The sequence below is a fragment of the Vicia villosa genome, unplaced genomic scaffold (genome assembly GCF_029867415.1).
Source record: "Vicia villosa cultivar HV-30 ecotype Madison, WI unplaced genomic scaffold, Vvil1.0 ctg.000685F_1_1, whole genome shotgun sequence".
Lineage (NCBI taxonomy): Eukaryota > Viridiplantae > Streptophyta > Magnoliopsida > Fabales > Fabaceae > Vicia > Vicia villosa.
In genome coordinates this window covers 449,669-469,553 of record NW_026705307.1, presented here as the reverse complement: position 1 = coordinate 469,553, position 19,885 = coordinate 449,669, and the positions used below count along the sequence as shown (strand labels likewise).

The window sequence follows — 19,885 nt, the reverse complement described above, 5'->3', positions numbered from 1 at the left end:
CGCCCAGGCATAAGCTATTTTCTTGATTGTACATAGGACCTCAAGCGCGAGGTGTGGCGGGGCGAAACACATAAGTGAAGTCTTCTTGAGATTTTCGGCCGTATAAAACTGCCCCAGTGCTTACAGATAGAGTTGTCAAAATGGGCTAGCCCATATGGGTCGGTCTGCCAAGCCCGAAAAATCATAGGGCTTAGGCCGTTAAATTAGAGTTCATATTTTTTAGGACATTTTTAGCCCATTCCCGAAAAGCCCACTACCCATTAGAGCTAGCCCATATGTACCGTGGGTAGCCCATTAGACCCGTATAATTATAAAATTTTAAAAAATATATATTAATATTTATTTTGTCTTACTCCAAAATAACACATTGATTTTTCTCACTTCACTAAATTTATCTCTATTCTATTAATCATTCTCTTTTAAATATTATACATTAGTATAATCAATAGTCTTTCATCGTACTATACTAGTTTCTCTCTTATGTTAAATATTCAAGTATTATTTTATACAATTTAGACATATATTGTATTTAGAAACACATTATAGTATTTATAAGAGATAATGTAGCACTTAAAAAGTATATTATGTTTAAAATAATATAATTTTTAATCTTATTTATAATAAATATTATGAAGTTTTTATTTTAATTTTTTTAAATAATAAAGCTCGTTTAGGGTTGGATAACCCGAAGTCCATCTAAGGCCGGACTCGGGTAGTAATTCTCGAGTACATATTACACAGGACCTTCTTGGTCCAGCCTTAAAAAACCCAGAGTCTGCTAAGGGCGACCTGTTTAGAGTCAGGTAACCTATTTTGACTTCTTTACTTACGGATATATATATATATATATATATATATATATATATATATATATATATATATATATATATATATAAAGTTAAAATTAATAAATAAAATATTTGGTAGATTGAATGAAAATGGATAAATAGATTATTTTGTTGAAATATTTATGCCAAATGATAATTCTATAACACTAATCCGAGGGTCACATTGTCTGAAGTATTATTTTTAATCCATTTTTTCAGCTCTCTTTTATTTAATTTTTTTTTCAATGGAGAGTGTAACAAACATTATATTTAATTTTTATATATCATTTCTATGAAAATTTTATCATCAAGTTCTTGGCTAAACACCGGCACAATCCATATGTTCAATATAATAAAAGTGTGTTAATCACTGATGAAGATGTGAACCTTCGTTTTTAAATATTGTCACTGAGATAAATAATTTTTTTTTTATGACGAAGCTCAATCAGAAAAAAGAAACGAGGGCCAAAATTAAGCGCGCCATGTTTTATTTTTTTATAATAATAAAAGTAGCAATTTATTCAGTTTCTAATATATCCAACAAGTAAATTAATCAGGACATACTTCTGATCCTAACTTTTGCAATTTATATTTTTATTTGATTATAATTGTAAACTGAAACAACTAATCCTTTGGTTTCTCGATATAACCGAGGGATCAAATTCGATATAATCGAGAGATCAAATATTTAGATTTCACTATAAAAGCAACACATTTTACCCTAATTCTTACTTATTTGTAGCCGCCTCAAACTCGCAAGCATCATTCTTTGGGATAGATTGCAAGAAAGAAAAAACATTCAATTTTTTTATAGAACAAAACATTTTTTCTGCCATTACAATCTATCTCACATAATGGTGTTGATGTTGTTGTTGTTGTTGTTGTTGTATTTTTGCTCCGTTGATATACTACAAGTGCAGAAAAATCATTCTTTCTTCAAGGAGATAATGAAGGAAGCTCTATTCTCTTTTTTTTTTTAAACCATTTATTTATTATTCTTTCAAGGAGACAATGAAGGAAGCTTCCTTCAGCAAAGATATTCATTCAAAATAATTTGGCTGAATAAAGGCTATGCTTTTGTTAATTTCACTAAGCCTAATGCAACTTGTTATTTTAATATTTTTTGTTATTTTAAAGAGTATTCAGAATTTGTTGTAAAAACTTGCTGTTATTTTAATATTCTTTGTAAACAATGTAACTTTAATATAAATATTCTTTGATAATACAACATCATGAAGCGCTTGAAACTATCCCCCACTTTAAGATTTGCAAGAGTATTTGTCATGAAGAGTTCTCTATAATGGATTGTAGGAGCAGAAAATTATTTGGGTTTAAGGTTTGTGTTCTTAAATATTTATTTAAAAATAACACTTTTTTTTTTGTTTATATCGAAAACAAATGCAATGAAAAACAATTGAAAACATATTGGAACCTAACATTTAATCTACCCTAAAATTATATGATTTCAAGATCTAAATTTTATATTATAGGGAAATTTTCATACCTAACTTTTTTTTTTTTTGAGAGAAAAGAGTTTCCCATCATTTGATTTTGTCCAGAATGTCAAGGAATTGAAGATTCAACATATGATCTTCTTGGACAATCAATTAGTTTGTAAACAAATTATTTTATTAATGTTCTATATAACAATGTAACGAGTTCTATTAAAAAAAATTAACAACCCCTCGATTTTCCTGATAAACCGAGATAAAAAAGCGCTAGTTTTTGTAAATAATAAAAGTGTAAAAGTCGAGGTTCGAGTCAATGTGCTAATTTTTTTTACCTCAGTGTTTTAAACACCGAGGTGATAAGGCTTTACTTTTTATGACGACCTCAGTTACCTTGCTTCTATTGCCGAGATAAAATACATTTTGCGTCCGATGTTAGATACGTTATTTATAGTAGTGTGTATAAGAGCATGACATCCTATTCATCTCAAACATTGACCTACATTAAACAAACACCCACACACCACATCATACAAATTAAAGACAATTATATACTCTCTTATCTATATAAATGTGACTTTGAGTCATTCATACTTTCAATAGCTCTATCTCTTATAAATATTGACTTGAATCCTGTAGTGCTAATCACCGCCAGGATCAACCCAGCATAATAAGAAATCTAAGACAAATATTAAAATGAGGTTTTATTGTTCACCAATCATAATTAAAATATTTGATTTGTAAAAAATGTTATAAGTTATTTTTAAGATTTACTATGAAATTAATGATAAAGTCACATTAAGATATTTACGATTTTTTATTAGGACTGAGTTATCCCTCAAATAAACGACTTCAAAAATAGAACAAGAAGTTTTCTTTTTAGGAGGAATCACGCTATAACCTCTCTCATGCTACAGTAGAAACTCTTTAAATTAATAATGTCAGGACTGGAGAAATTTATTAATTTAGAGAGTTATTAATTTATCGATAAATTAATAATTATTAATTTAAAGAGTTTTTAAGTAATTATACTGTACATACCAAACAAAAAGGAAAATTAGTTTATGCCTTTTAGAATTACGTTGCAGCGAACCTTGAGACTCAACGTAAATTAGTAACTACTGTGTTCATATGCATTGGAAATCAATAATGACTTTTGAACTTTAAAGGAAAACAAACAACTATTGAATCATATTTCAATAGAGGGTAATATTATTTTTTCAGTTTCTATGAATTATTAATTTATGATTTTCTTAAGACCGAAAATTATAAAGGAATCTCACGAAAAGTTATTATCTTATTATTTTATCGAGTTTTTCAATTTTTTACATTAGCCCAAGTCGGGACCGGACAAATTTATTACTTTAGAGAGTTTATTAATTTAACGAGTATTAATTTAAAGAGTTTCTACTGTATTTTGATTTAACTAAATATTTGTATTCGTCAATTATTTTTAGAATTCTTTAATATATGAAAGAGTAACATTAAAGAAACAATAAATTTGACAAAATTAAAATTAACTTTTTTAATAATAAAATTTATATTAATAAATAATCTATTTATATTAATAAATTAAATATAGTTTTAGTTCATACAAAATATTTATATTTTATATTTAATACAAGATATAGATTAAAAATATATTTAACTATGAAATTTAGTATTAAGTTCATAATATGATAAAATAATTTTCAGTTTATGCAATACAAATGATGAGACATTAGATCACTTGTTTTTTTACTGTATGGTGTCTCAAGAAATCTGAAAACAGATTCTTGATTGGGTGAAAATGCCACGTGAGCCAAAACATTGGTAGGAGGAATTGAGATGAGTTTTGGAGCGGATCAAGCTTGTTCTAACGGAAACTATTTATGAAGTTTGGAGCTACCGAAACGTCGTTGTGTTTGGAAAGAATAAACAAAATAATACTAATACTAAAGATAGAATTATAGAGAACATTTTGTATAGAGCTTGGGGTCAAAGAGGCTTAAGAAACACATAGTAAAATTGATGTTGTAATGGGCCTTGTCTGTAGTCGTTCTAGAGGGTTGGATCTTTTGATCACCATGTACTTGACTTGTTTTTTTTTAATTAATATATTTCTTGATTCAAAGAAAGATAATATAATAAAATATATTAAATTTTTATTAGATGATAGTGTAACACAAATATATATATATATATATATATATATATATATATATATATATATATATATATATAGGCAAAATATCCTTTTTCGTCCTTTAACTTTACCTCGAAGTCCACTTTAGTCCCTTAATTTTTAAAACGTTTAAATAGACTGCTTATCTATTAAAAAGGTAGCACAATAGTTTGCATATTCAACACCATCTTTTTTCACTTTTTATTCTCCACATCATCTTCTCTTTCTTCCACATAATAATTCAACACTCATTTAATTTTTACTCACTACAATGGTTTTGTTTAATAAAATTCAACACCCAATTAATCCCCCTATTTTAAACAATCACAACAACCAATAAAATTTTGTACTCCCTCCGTTTTTTATTATATGTCGTTTTGGAAAAATATTTTGTATTTTAATATAAGTCGCTTTACAATTCCAAATTTCCAATGACTAATTAATGCTATTTTTCCTATTATATCCTTAAATATTTATTATTCTCTCTCATTTTAATTATATAAACTTATCTTCTACATGTCATTAATGAAGGATAATTTTGTAAAAACCTTCATAATTTCTCATTTTCATACAACAATTATTATTTTTCTTAATCTGTGTGAAAAGTCTAAAACGACTTATAATAAAAAACGGAGGGAGTAAAGTAATATATGTGGGCCCACACTTTCTCATTCAACATGTTGAATATTTTCAACACATATTAATCCACATAAGTTTTAACTATTTATTCAACACCTCATTGCACCTATTCAACTATTGAATAATTTTTTCAACACCTCATTGCACCTATTCAACTATTGAATAATTTTTTCAACACCCCCATTATAAATGGTCTAACGGTGTATTTGTGTCGTCTGACGTGTCAATGTTTTGCCACAAGGCAGATTACGTGACATTTATTTATACGCGTGACATATGGTCATCACAAAGGTACTCAAAATTCCAAGAAAAATTACAAAATTTCACCTAGATGAACTCCTTTATATATTAACATTCTCTTGTTTTAATTCAACAGTAAAAAAATAAAAAAATCAAACATTACCTAAACTAAAAATTCCAGAAATAGAAAATTGAAACATTAGGAGTTAATGATGCAGAAAAAGAAATTCCAAAATACAAACACATCAACTCCAGCAACAGAATGATACATTGATATTATCATTTTTTTTCATTTTTCTACAAGTTCAATTTGCTCTTCCTTCATCTTAAATAGTTTAAAAGAAAATCACTATGTGATTGTGAGCATTTGGAATCATTGAATTGACATTTTATAAAGTTAATAATTTTTTTATTTAATTAACCATTAATATTTTATAAAGAAAATTACTGTATAGTGGTTATTATAATTATGGAGTTGTCATTTTTTAAGCTTAATCATCATTATTAAGTTAATTATATTATTTAATTAAATTAACAATTTTTTTTAAAATACATGTCTAATTTATTTAATAAATTAGTTATTATTGTGTCCGATTTTTATGAAAATGAAAATAGATTTGAATGAGTATTTTAATTTATTAATTATTATTATGATTATTATTATTATTTTAAAGTTGGAAAACCATTATTTAAGGTGAAACTTTTTTTTTTTAAATTTTTATGGAATTAAATTTGAATCAGTGTTTTTTATTTTATTATTAATATATTTGAATTATTTTTTAGACATCATCATATGAAGATTACAAATAGTGTAGTATATACTTATTACATACTCAAATAACAAAAAATAAAGTACCCCTTTCAATTCAATTTCTTCACTGTTGTATTAAAACAAAATAATGTTAATATATAACAGAAATGAAACATTAAACATCAATAAACTGGTCTAGTGGTACATTTTGTAGTATACGAAATAAGGAATCCCAAAACATAAGGGATTACATTAATTTAAAAAAAAAATTAAGAGATCAAAATGAATTTTTAATTAAAATTAAAGGACTGGTCCTAAAGATAAGCTACCAAGACTACCGTCAAGGGCGTCACATTTTTATTTCATATTTATATAATTTTATTTAATTAATTTTTTTAAATAACTTTTTAAATTAATTATAAATTAATTAAATAATAACACTTATTTAAAATATATAATAATAACAAATATTTACAATGTATATTGTTTAATTTGTTATTTTAAAAATCACATGCATAGATAATAAGTTTTTTTTGTACTTTAATATAACAAGAGACTTAATTTTTAAATGTTTTGTTTTATAATTGTAACATTGTTTTTCAATTATGATTTTTTAAATAATAAGAAGAGGAGTGTTTAAATGAGTTAATTTTATTATTAATTAAAATAAAATTGATTATAATAATTTAATATTTTACATCTTTATCTAAATTATATTAATTTTAGAAATTTTTTTACAATATTAAAAATATTTCATTTTAAATTTCGCGCCTCAAAAGATATGTCGGACCGGCCTTGAGGAGAGATCAAATATAAGGAGAGATCAAATAACACTCGAAGAGTTACACTCACTCAAATAACTTCATTTCGAATAATTTTTTTTTAAAATCAACCGTTTGACTGAAACATATTATGATATAGATCATACCTATAAAGTTTGAGATTAATCTATAATGATTTATTATACCATCAAGATATCCAAAGATTGACGTGAATATAAATCTTCATATAATGTAAATTTTTTATATATGTATGATATATATGATAATATGTTTTAATCTAACGGTTGATTTAAAAAAATATTCAAAATAAATTTATTGAACGAGTGTAACTCTTCGGGTATATATAGGGTCGTCTTTGAGGACTTGCAAGACGGACTACCGCACAGGACCTCGAATTTGTCACGATTAACCCATAGCTAAATAGGATCTCATAAAATATTTATAACTATTTAACTATTCGTGGAGAATTTCCTTACGTTGTTTAGGACGGTTTGATTTTTTTTCTTCTATAAAAAATTCTTCATGTTGTAGATTGAAATGCCTAGTATCATTTTCATTGCTGATGCAGTCATGTTTTTTGGACGCACGTTAATTCGATGATAGAATTCGTATAGAACAACCGTACCGCTTTTGTTCTCTCATGGAAAACGCGTTTTCTGAAAATAAAAGCCAAATTAATTTTGTTTGAACTTTGTATTAATATCACTTTCTCACAATCGTACAATATCTTCATATATATGCTAAAAGGCTCTGCATGCAAGTTATTATCATAATAATATTGTGGTCCAAACAAAAGGCATGGAAGTTTGCATAATAAGATCAATCAAAAGATACCGTAACCTCTAACGTCTGAGCAACAATACATTTTCTTGGTTTGTCTTTTGTTTCCGTGCTCCTGCTTTTCAAGCAGACATGGCATTTGTTGCTCAATTTGCTGAGTCATTTTCATGTGTTACAGCCAAATTGATGTGGTTCTGTAAACTGTAAGTAGACATGCATATGCATGTATTTGAGTGATATTTACTGAGATATTGTAATGAATGTGAGGTTGACGTTTGCTATTAATTATTTACTAACTACTTGATAGTACAACAACTAGTAATTAATTCCAATTGAACAGATGAGACAATTCTATACATTCAATCTTGGAAGTTTGAAACACACTACGGGGCATACACACAGTCACATAGATAATATTGTTTTATTTGTGGTATTGTGTGCATGTCAATATTATCCTCTTATCCAGTTGTGATACAATATCAAACAAATTACTACAATTTATATGTGTATCAATCAACAAAATTATCTATTGATTATTAATTATTTGTCAAAATTTAAAGATGTATGTTAATTATACAGTCTGACAATGACAGGAATATGTAAAAGTAACAAAAGACTAGGTTGTTTTTATAACTTTGACAGGGAGAGCTAAAGGTTGGTTCAAAGCACTATTGAGTAAAACGATCTATACACATGGGTCGAACTAGAAAACAATGTATTTTGGAACAATTTTGTTCTATAAACATCTTTGTGGAACGAATGACTAACAAAATTGGATTTGAGAAGGGAGATTCAAAATCTCTCTAGAATGCATGAAAAAGGTATGTTGTGAAAAACGATACCAATAACAAAGTATAATAGGGAATTAGGGAAGAGAATAAGAACACAAGAATTGGTTATAACTGATATTCTTTCACTTTCTCTTAAAACAAGATTACAAGTTTACAAGAATAACAAATAACCTCTCTCACCCTAAATTAGGATTTGCAGCTTAGCAATGATGAGAGACTAGTATGCTATTTATAATAAAACCTAACATACTAACTAATGGACTTTTTCCACAAGGCCCATTACACAAGCCAACTTAATAAACAAGCTAACTTAACAAATTAGGGTTTAAACACTAAAACCTAATTTAACATGCTAACAACCCTAGCATCTTCGACACAAGCATGTGAACAACCTTCGACTTCATGCTTAACCCTGTCGAACCAAGAAGCTACCCTTCGGCCATACTAGAGTTCGATCCAATATCTCACAAATCTCCACCTTGGATCTAACTCTACAACATCAAGGGAACACACTAGCTTTCTTCATGCAGCTTTATCAACTGCATACAGTGGAAAAACTTGCAACTCGGCAATGTCTTGGTGATCATATCAGCAGCATTGTCTTCAGTCGAAACCTTCAGCACTTGGACTTCTCCACGCTCGATTACTCCTCTGACGAAATGCAGCCTCACATCAATGTGCTTAGTTCGCTCATGATAGGCTGAATTCTTCGACAGGTGTATTGCACTCTGACTATCACATTTAACAGTGATACTTCGACCTTGAAGTTTCAGCTCCTTTGCAAAACCTTCAAGGCACAATGCTTCTTTCACAGCTTCAGTGAGAGCAATATATTCCGCTTCAGTGGTTGATAGAGCAACAACCTTCTGAAGAGTTGCTTTCCAACTAATTGCTGTGCCAAACATAGTGAAAACATATCCAGAAATAGACTTTCTAGAATCCATACAACCTGCATAATCAGAGTCGACATATCCTTCTATTACTGCTTTACTATCTTCACCCAAGGCTCCACCATAAATTAGGACTCTATTCAGAGACCCATTTATGTACCTTAAAATCCACTTCAATGCTTGCCAGTGAGCCTTTCCAGGATTCGCCATGTACCTGCTTACAAGACTGACTGCGTAAGCTATGTCGGGTCTAGTACAGACCATAGCATACATCAAAGAACCAATTATATTAGCATATGGGATGCTATTCATATAGGCTATTTCGACATCAGTACTGGGACACTGATCAACACTCAGCTTGAATTGAGGGTTTGTTGGAGTCACAACTGGCTTCGAATTCGACATACCAAACTTTTCAAGAATCTTCCGTAGATATGCCTCTTGAGATAGACATAACTTCGACTTCTTTCTATCTCTTCGAATGTCAATTCCAAGAATCCTGGAAGCAGCTCCCAGATCCTTCATATCGAACTCCTTATTGAGTTCAGCCTTCACCCTCATCACATCTTCAACATTGTTGCTTGCTATGAGAATATCATCCACATAAAGTAACAAAATAACAAATGAATTACCAGGTCGAAATCTGAAGTAAACGCAGTGGTCGAACTGACTTCTAATGAAACTTATGCGTGCCATGAACTTGTCGAATCTCCTATTCCACTGTCGAGGAGATTGTTTCAGCCCATACAAAGATCTCTTTAACTTGCACACATAATCTTCCTTTCCCTTTTCGACATACCCTTCAGGTTGCCTCATCAGGATCGTTTCATCTAGATCACCATACAAGAACGCAGTCTTCACATCCATCTGTTCCAGTTCAAGATCGAACTGTGCCACCATGGCAAGCAACATTCGAATGGACCTATGCTTCACAACAGGAGAAAACACATCATTGAAGTCGACACCTTCTTTCTGAGTGAAACCCCTTGCAACTAACCTTGCCTTGTATCTTTTCGACGTCACTCCTTCAATTCCTTCCTTAACTTTGAAAATCCATTTACAGCTGACTAACCTTGCCCCAACAGGTTTCTTGATCAGTTCCCAAGTATGATTATCATGAAGAGATTTCATCTCATCATCCATGGCCTTCAGCCATTCAGTCTTATTTCGACTCCTCATAACTTCCTTATAGTCTCTAGGTTCTTCGTCTAGAACCTCACTTGCAGAGATTAAGGCATAAGCTATAAGATCTGCATATCCAAGTCTTTGAGGTGGCTTGATGACTCTTCTCGACCTATCTCTCGACAATAGGTAGTCATCGTCAGTTTCCTCAACTTCAGCATCTTCTGCTTCTTCTTCGACTTCATCTGGGATATGCAATTCAGCATCAACATGCTCCACCTCAACAGGAATCTCTACCTGTTCCAGCTCTTCGTCAGATGTTTCTGTACTTCGACCAACATCATCAATTTTCTTAAAAGCCATTTTATCTTCATTAAAAACTACATCTCGACTGGTGATACACCTTCTGTGACCTGGCTCTAGGCACCATAGCCTATAAGCTTTGACTCCTTCAGGGTATCCCATGAACATGCATTTCAGAGCTCTAGGTTCGACCTTGTCTTGCCTAATGTGAGCATAGGCTACGCAGCCAAATACTCTCAGTTTGTCGAGATCTGGTGGATGTCCCGACCAAACTTCTTCAGGTGTCTTCATATCTAACGCTGTCGAAGGACATCTGTTTATCAGATATGTTGCTGTCGAAACAGCCTCAGCCCAGAACACCTTTGTTAACCCCGCACTAGTCAACATGCATCTGACTCTCTCCAAAATAGTTCGATTAAACCTTTCAGCCAAACCATTTTGCTGTGGAGTACCTGCAGTAGTTCTATGCCTTGCAATACCAGAGGCAGCACAAAAACTGTCGAATGCCTCATTGCAAAATTCAAGGCCATTGTCGGTTCTCAACCTCTTGACCTTTCTGCCAGTCTGATTTTCAACCAGAGTCTTCCAACTTTTGAAATTCTCAAAAGTTTCATCCTTAGTCTTCTGGATGAATACCCATAATTTTCTGGAATAATCATCTACTATGGATAGAAAATACCTTGCTCCTGAATGTGATGGACACCTTGCAGGCCCCCAAAGATCAGCATGGATGTAATCAAGGGATCCATGTGTTCTTTGTTTGCCTTTGTTGAACTTCACTCTGCAAGATTTTCCAAGTACACAGGGTTCACAAAACTTCAGCTTTTCGATTTTGTCTCCACCAAGCAGATTTTGTTTCCCTAATTCGACCAGACCCCTTTCACTGACATGGCCCAATCTCATGTGCCAGATTTCTGTCTTCGACAAAGGTTTCGTGGATACAACATTTGTCGAACCACTTACAACTTCAGCCTCAAGGGTATACAAGCCTTGTTTCTTCACGCCTCTCAAGACTTCCTTCGACCCCTTCATGACTCTTAGGATACTTTTCTCTCCTTGGAAAACATATCCTTTCTTGTCGAATTCACCAAGAGAAAGCAAATTTCTCTTCAAATCAGGAACATACCTGACTTCAGTCAACAACCTTATTGACTCATCATGGAGCTTGAATCTCACAGATCCAACACCTGCAATCTTGCAAGCCTTGTTGTTTCCCAGCAATACCGATCCACCATCTTGATCACATAATTCCTCGAACAAGTCTTTGTTTGGAGTCATGTGCCAAGTGCAACCTGAATCCATAATCCACTCCTTCTTAGAGTCACTGCTTGAAACCACAAGAACATCAGATGATTCGAAATCATCTTGAACAATGGCAGCGTTGCCATTATCCTTACCTCCATGATATTTCAAGCGTTCAGGGCACACCTTTCTTGTGTGACCCTCCTTCTTACAATGGTAGCATCGAATGCCAGATGCTTCGCCACTGTAAGTCTTCGACTGGCTTTTGCCTTTCTTGTCGAACTTACCATCCTTTCGTAAGAGTTTTCCTTTAACGGCCAAACCTTCGCCAACAGTCGCAGGTTTATGCTCCTTTCGTTCATTCAAGTCCTTAGAGTACAAGGCTGATTGAACTTCTTCAAACGTCAGGGACTCCCTTCCATACAAGAGAGTTTCTTTGAAGTGAGCATGTGATCGAGGCAAAGAACACAATAGTAACAGCGCTTGATCTTCATCATCGATTTTCACATCAATATTTTCAAGATCAAGAATCAGCTTGTTGAACATATCCAACTGCTCAGCCAATACTTTGTCTTCAATCATCTTGAATGAATACAAAGCTTGCTTCAGGTAGAGTCGATTTACCAGCGATTTGGTCATGTACAAACTTTCAAGTTTCACCCATAACCCTGATGCCGTCGTCTCCTTTGATACCTGCCTGAGAACCTTATCACCAAGGCTCAACAAAATTGCGCTGTGTGCCTTCTCAATCATAGTCGTCTTCTCCGCTGCCGTTAATGCAGCATTCATGGCTGCCTCTCCCTTCAACGCTTCCAAACAACCCTGCTGAACCAGTAGGGCTTTCATCTTCAAGCGCCACAGACCGAAATCATTCACTCCGGTGAACTTTTCAATCTCATACTTTGTTGACGGCATCTTCTCCACGCTCACCGCACCAATTTGTTGTGAAAAACGATACCAATAACAAAGTATAATAGGGAATTAGGGAAGAGAATAAGAACACAAGAATTGGTTATAACTGCTATTCTTTCACTTTCTCTTAAAACAAGATTACAAGTTTACAAGAATAACAAATAACCTCTCTCACCCTAAATTAGGATTTGCAGCTTAGCAATGATGAGAGACTAGTATGCTATTTATAATAAAACCTAACATACTAACTAATGGACTTTTTCCACAAGGCCCATTACACAAGCCAACTTAATAAACAAGCTAACTTAACAAATTAGGGTTTAAACACTAAAACCTAATTTAACATGCTAACAACCCTAGCATCTTCGACACAAGCATGTGAACAACCTTCGACTTCATGCTTAACCCTGTCGAACCAAGAAGCTACCCTTCGGCCATACTAGAGTTCGATCCAATATCTCACAAGGTACAAATTATTTATTAAATGTTGCCATTCACGTCAACTAGATCACTTGGTGTAGATACAATACTTTATGAAGTTCCATTTGGATTGACACCTTTATGCAAAACATGAGTTCCATTTGGATTGACACCTTTATGCAAAACAGTATGGAATATGTTCAAGCTAGTTTTGGTATAGAAGGGACACACGTGTAACACGATGCTTCAACGTGTGTGCTACAACATCTAGTCTCTTACAACAGACAAATGTTATTGTAATTGTGGTTATGAGTTATTCTATCCAAATTTCACTCTACAAAGAAGATCTACATATTCATGCTAAAGAGTTAATTTGGATTTTCTGGTGCAACATATTGAACACGATGTTTCAACATGTGTGCAATGCAACATCTAACCTTGATAGCGGGCCATATGGATGTTGCTTGGTGCACAATTGTTGATTTGGATTTAATCGGATTTTTTGCAGTTATTTTGGCAATGTTTGTTTGATTTGTTTGACAACTGGAGATGTTCAAATCAGATTTAAATTTGAATTTGAAATATAACAAATCAGATCTTCTTGTTGGAGACAATTATGGAGAAGATAATATCCAACAAAATCAGTTGTTTTCTGGACTAGATCAAATCAAATATCCAACGCAGTTGTTTTCTGGACTAAATCAAATCCAATATCCAACGGAGAAAAGTCCAGAAGACATTGCTATATAAGGAGACTCAAGTTTCATGCTTGAGTCATGGATTTTGTGAGCAAAGACTAGGTTCTTTGTGTTATGGTTTTGAGTCTTTATAACTTGTATTCCACGTTAATGCCATCATAAGGGTTATGTTAGAATCTTTGTGTACACCACTCTATATTTCAGTAACTTGGCATAGTTGTTGGTTTGTCTTAGTTAAGTTGTAACATTCAACATTCAATAAGGTAGTTATTGAAGTTGATCACTTGAAATTGGTGATTGAGAGAAAGTGAGAGAGGTTCTCATTTTTTTTTTGGAAATCTTGGTATCCGGCTTTGCGACCGACTAATCCAAGAGGGACCAATCCCACCGTCCACTAGCGGGGGCCCCGTTTAAAGCCAGAACAAGGTTCTGTATGGACTGGCCCACACAAGGATTGATAGCACCCAGCAAGATTCGAACTCAGGACCTTGAGAGGAGCACACTCTCAAGACCCAAGCCTCCACCGCTAGGCCAACCCTTGGGGGTTGAGAGGTTCTCATATTTAGGAGGAATCCTAAATAGAATTTTAATAGGTAGTGTTGGGAAGAGGAATTGAACAACATGAGGGTTGTTGTTCACAGAAGACTAAGTGCACTAAACTACTGATGGTGAATTTCCTTTCTTGGGTAAAGTGTCCTCCAGACGTAGGTGTGATTTCACCGAATTGAGTTACCAATATCTGATGTTATTTATTACTTTTACATTGACTCTGTATTGCTATTCATCTGTGTGTTAAATTTGATTTAACTTGTTGGACCAGCTGTTCCAACATCGTGTCCAACATCTTTTTCCCAGGAATAAAATTTCAATTAGCATCAGAGCAGACACCTTATTCTGTTTGGATAGGCTCCAGGGAGGATATTTTGTGTTTAAATGGACAAAACTAAAGACGGAGGTTCAGTCAACATGCCACATATTTTGGATGACACAAAATATGACTATTGAAAAGCCATGAAGGTTTCTTTTCTTAAATCCATAGACAACAAAACTTGGAAGGATGTGATTAAAGATTGGAAAAATCCTATGATCATCTCTCAAGATGGTTCAACAAGCTTAAAGTGTGAAAATGATTGGTCTAAAACTGCATATGAAGAAGCTCTGGGTAACAACAAACCCTTGAATGACATATTCCATGGTGTTGACAAGAACATGTTCAGACTTATTAACACATGTAATGAAGCTAAATAAGCTTGAGAGATACTCAAGACTTCTTATGAAGGCACATCCAAGGTTAGGATGTCAAGGCCGCACATACTCACAACTAAGTTTGAAAATATGAGGATGATGGAAGATGAATCTATATATGACTTCCACATCCGTTTGCATGATATAGCTAACAATTCTTTTTCCTTAGGAGAAATAATGTCAAAATAAAAACTTGTTAGAAATTTTTTCAGATTCTTGCCTCTGAAGTTTGACATGAAAGTCACTATCATTGAAGAAGTTCAAGACTTAAGCATTGTGAAGGCTGATGAACTCATTGACTCTCTTCAAATCTTTGAAGTTTCCTTAAATGACATATCAGAAAATAAGAACAAAATTGTAGGTTTTGTATCCAACACTGAAAAGGATGAAGATCAAGGAGAAAAGGATAATGAAGAAAACTTTTCAGATGTTATAGCCCTAGTGGGTAGAAAGTTCAACAAAGTTTTGAAGAAGCTGGACAGAGAATGGAAGACAAATCTACAAGACATCAGGACTGACATTGGTCCCCAAAGAAAAGGAAAAGAAGAAGATATAAGCAAGGCAGTGAGATGCTTTAAATGTGAAGGCTTTGGTCATATCAAAGCTGAGTTCCATACTTTTCTCAAGAAGCAAAAAAAAGGGACTGTCTATTACGTGGTCTAAATCTGATTCTAAAAGTGAATAAGCTAATTCAGCAAGCTTGCTTAATAGTGGAGAACTAGAAGAAAATCATATGAATGTTTCAGAAGGAAAAGGAGAAGCTTGTCTCAACCATCACATGTCTGAAAGAAGAAGTAGCATTACTAAATTCCAAAATTGAAAATATGACAGTTTGTACGCATGCTAAACAATGGAACTGGTATATTAGAGGAGATCTTAGAAATTGGGAATAATAAATTTATTTGGGTTGATTATAGTGGTATGAACAAAAAGATCAAAACTCCCTCAAAGAAATGTGTTACTCCTAAGAAGAAGAATGACTACCTGAGGAAGGATCACATGTTTCAGCATCGTGCTCAACATGTGTACCCTCATATCAGAGGCAACAATGCATCATCTTGAAGATGTCACCATTGTGAAAAATATGGTTACATAAGATCTTTATGCTATAGACTGTATGGTTATCCTCAGTCCTATAGTCAACCAAGACTGAATAGGAAAGATGTCCATAAGGTTGGAACAAATCAAGAATGGAAACCCAAAGTAGCTACCAATAGCTTCATAGTACACACATCTCTTAGAGTTTCCTCAAGAGAAGACCGATACTTTGATAGTGGATGTTCCATGCACATGACTCGAGAAAAGATATATCTTGAGGAGTTGAAAGCTTACTCCAATAGTTATGTCACTTTTGGTGATGGAGCAATGGGAAGAATAAAAGGCATAGGAAAAATGGTAGTTCCTAGTCTTCCTTGTCTTAATGATGTGTTATTGGTAGAAGGTTTAACTGCTAATGTGATTGGCATAAGCCAATTGTGTGATCAAGGCTTGAATGTAAACTTTAGTAAATCTGAATGTATTGTCACCAGCAATGATCATGAAGTTCTCATCAAGGGGTTAATATCCATAGACAATTGTTATATAAGGATATCTTGGCCCACAGTCGGCATGTTACCCAAAGTTGATGAGACCAAGTTGTGGCACCAAAGACTGTGTCATCTCAAGCTCAAAGGCATGAAGAAGGTTACAACAGCTGAAGTCATCAAAGGATTCCCTATTTTGAAGATGGAGAATTCTATGGAGAGTGCCAAATAGGGAAGCAGATCAATATGTCCCATAAGAAGCTTCAGCATCTGGCCACCTCAAGAGTACTTGAGTTACTTCATATGGACCTCATGGGGCTTATGCAAGTGGAAAGCCTTGTTGGAAAGATATATGTTTTTGTTTGTGTGGAATATTTTTTAAGATATACATGGGTTAAATTCATTAGAGAAAAATATGATACTTTTGAAGTGTTCAAAGATTTATGTCTCTGTATCCAGAAGGAGCAAGAAAGTGATATTGTAAACATAAATAGTGACCGTGGAAAGGAGTTTGAGGTCCAATTTCTCTAATTTTTGCTCTACCTTAAGGGATCAGTCATGAATCCTACGCACCTATCACACATTAACCAAATGGAGTGGTAGAACGCAAGAATAGAACCCTACAAGAAGCTGCTAGAGTCATGTTTCATGCCAAGAATATGCCTTATCATTTTTGGGCTGAAGCCATAAACACATCCTGCTATATTCACAATAGAGTGACTATTAGTTCTAGAACCAAAACAACTCTGTATGAGGTGTGGAAAGGAAGAAAATAAAATGTTAAATACTTCCATGTCTTTGGTAGTAAGTGATACATCTTGGCTGATCGTGAATAAAGGAGAAAAATGGATCCAAAGAGTGAGTCGACGATATTCCTTGGATACTCTATAAATAGTAGAGTATACAAGGTCTAAAACACACATACCAAGACAATGATGGAGTCCATAAATGTTGTTGTTGATGACTTTCCTTATGAGAAAGTAGTTCTTGAATATGAAGATGATGTTTCTTCTCAACAAACAGGTGTCCCATCAGATGTCCCAGACAAGGGGCCTGACATTGAGACTGAAAGTACAAATTTTGAAGAAACCACTATCAATAAAGGACCATCCATCACAATTCAGAAGGATCATCCAATTGAAAATGTCATTGGAGGTCTAAATTAAAGCGTAATTACCAGATCCATAAATATTATTGCAAGTTCATCCTTCATCTCTAAGATTGAACCTAAGAATGTCAAAGAAGCACTAACTAGTGAATTCTGGATAAATTCCATGCAATAGGAACTATGTCAATTCAGAAGAAATGAAGTTTGAGATTTAGTTCTAGGACGTGAAGATATGAATGTCATTGGTACGAAGTGGATCTTGAAGAACAAATCCGAGGAAAGTGATAATGTGACAAGAAACAAGGCAAAGTTAGTTGCTCAATGGTACACTCAAATAGAAGGAATAGATTTTGATGATACATTTACTACAATTGCTAGGAATTTCATGCCTGGTGAAATTCCGATTGCATCAAATGGATGTGAAAGTGCTTTTCTAAATGGTTATCTAAATGAAGAAGTATATGTAGAGAAACCAAAGGGGTTCATTGATCGCAGTTTCTAATGTGTACAAGTTGAAGAAATATCTTTATAGCTTAAAGTAAGCCCCAAAATCATAGTATGAAAGACTGACGAAGTTTTTAATCAACAATGACGACAAAAGAGGAGGAATAGACAATATTCTATTTGTGAAAATAGATGGAGAAAAACTCATGGTAGCACAAATTTATGTTGATGATATTGTACTTGATGGGATGTCAGACTCAATGTTGGAACATTTTGCCCAACAAATGAAATCTGAATTTGAGATGAGTCTAGTTAGAGAATTCACATATTTTCTTGGTCTTCAAGTTAAGCAAATGGATGATAGCATCTTTGTTTGTCAAGGCAAGTATGCTAATAGTATAGTGAAGAAGTTTGGACTTGACAATGCTAGCCATAAAAGAACTCATGCTGCTACACATGTGAAGGTGACCAAAGATGAAAATGGAGTTGATGTAGATCAAAGCTTATCTAGAAGCATGATTGAGAGTTTGCTCCACCTCACAAAAAGTAGACCTGACATCACTTTTTGTAGGGGTATGTGCAAGATTTCAAGGAAAACCCAAGGCCATTCATCTTGATCAAGTAGAGAGGATCTTGCAGTATGTCAATGAGACATGTGACTATGTTACACTTTACTCTCATGACACCGACTCAATACTTATAGGATATTGTGATGCTGATTGGGCCGGAAGCGTGGATGATAGAAAAAGTACATCTGGTGGTTGCTTCTTTCTTGGGAATAACTTAATATCTTGGTTGCAAAATTTAGTCTTATTATCTATAGTTGAAGCTGAATATATTGTTGCAGGAAGCAGTTGTACATAATTGTTGTGGATGAAACAAATGTTGAAGGAGTACGATGTGGGACAGGATGTCATGACATCATTTTGTGACAACTTAAGTGTCATTAATATTTCAAATAATCCTATTCAACATAGCAGAACCAAGCACATTGACATTCACCGTCATTTGATTAGGGAGCTTGTTGAAGATAAAGCTGTAGCTCTTGAGCATGTAGCAATTGACTAACAATTGACTGACATTTTTATCGATGAATTCTATTTTTGAAGTATTAGACTCTTGGTGAGAGATTTGTTTCGCACACCTAAGGCTAAAAGAGCCTTTTCGAAAAAGTTATATGTATATATATTTTTTTGGTAATTATTGGTTCTATTTTGAAATATTATGAATTTTTTTATAAAAAATGTCAAGTATAATTGATATTTAATTAAATATTTTTTATTGAAGATTAATTGAATATATTATTATTATTATTATTATTATTTATACTTTAAATTAAAATATAAAAATAAAACTTACCTATTTTAAAGAAAATATAAAAATAGACGAAAAGTATTTTATGAACAATATCATAAATTATTTTTATAAGTCAATACCATAAAATATTTAGGTTCTGTTTGGTAAAATAAGCGGTTGGATGATAACTTAACTGATAGCTTATAGCTTATGACTGATGGCTGATGGCTGATAGCTTACAGTTTATAGCTTATAGGTGA

General features: G+C 33.0%; 1 protein-coding gene across 1 annotated transcript; it reads left to right on the top strand.

The window, feature by feature from the left end:
- Positions 1–18,535: 18,535 nt before the first annotated feature.
- Positions 18,536–19,193, top strand: LOC131630493 (uncharacterized mitochondrial protein AtMg00810-like). Its single transcript, XM_058901269.1, has 2 exons — positions 18,536–18,902; positions 19,033–19,193. The coding sequence occupies exons 1-2, from the start codon at positions 18,536–18,538 to the stop codon at positions 19,191–19,193; spliced, it is 528 nt and encodes a 175-aa protein (XP_058757252.1).
- Positions 19,194–19,885: the final 692 nt, after the last annotated feature.

Coding starts and splice junctions, on each gene's coding strand:
- LOC131630493 (XM_058901269.1), top strand. CDS start 18,536: ATGGTAGCACAAATTTATGTTGATGATATTGTACTTGATGGGATGTCA. Junction 18,903..19,032: donor TGACATCACTTTTTGTAGGG/GTATGTGCAAGA, acceptor CAATACTTATAG/GATATTGTGATGCTGATTGG.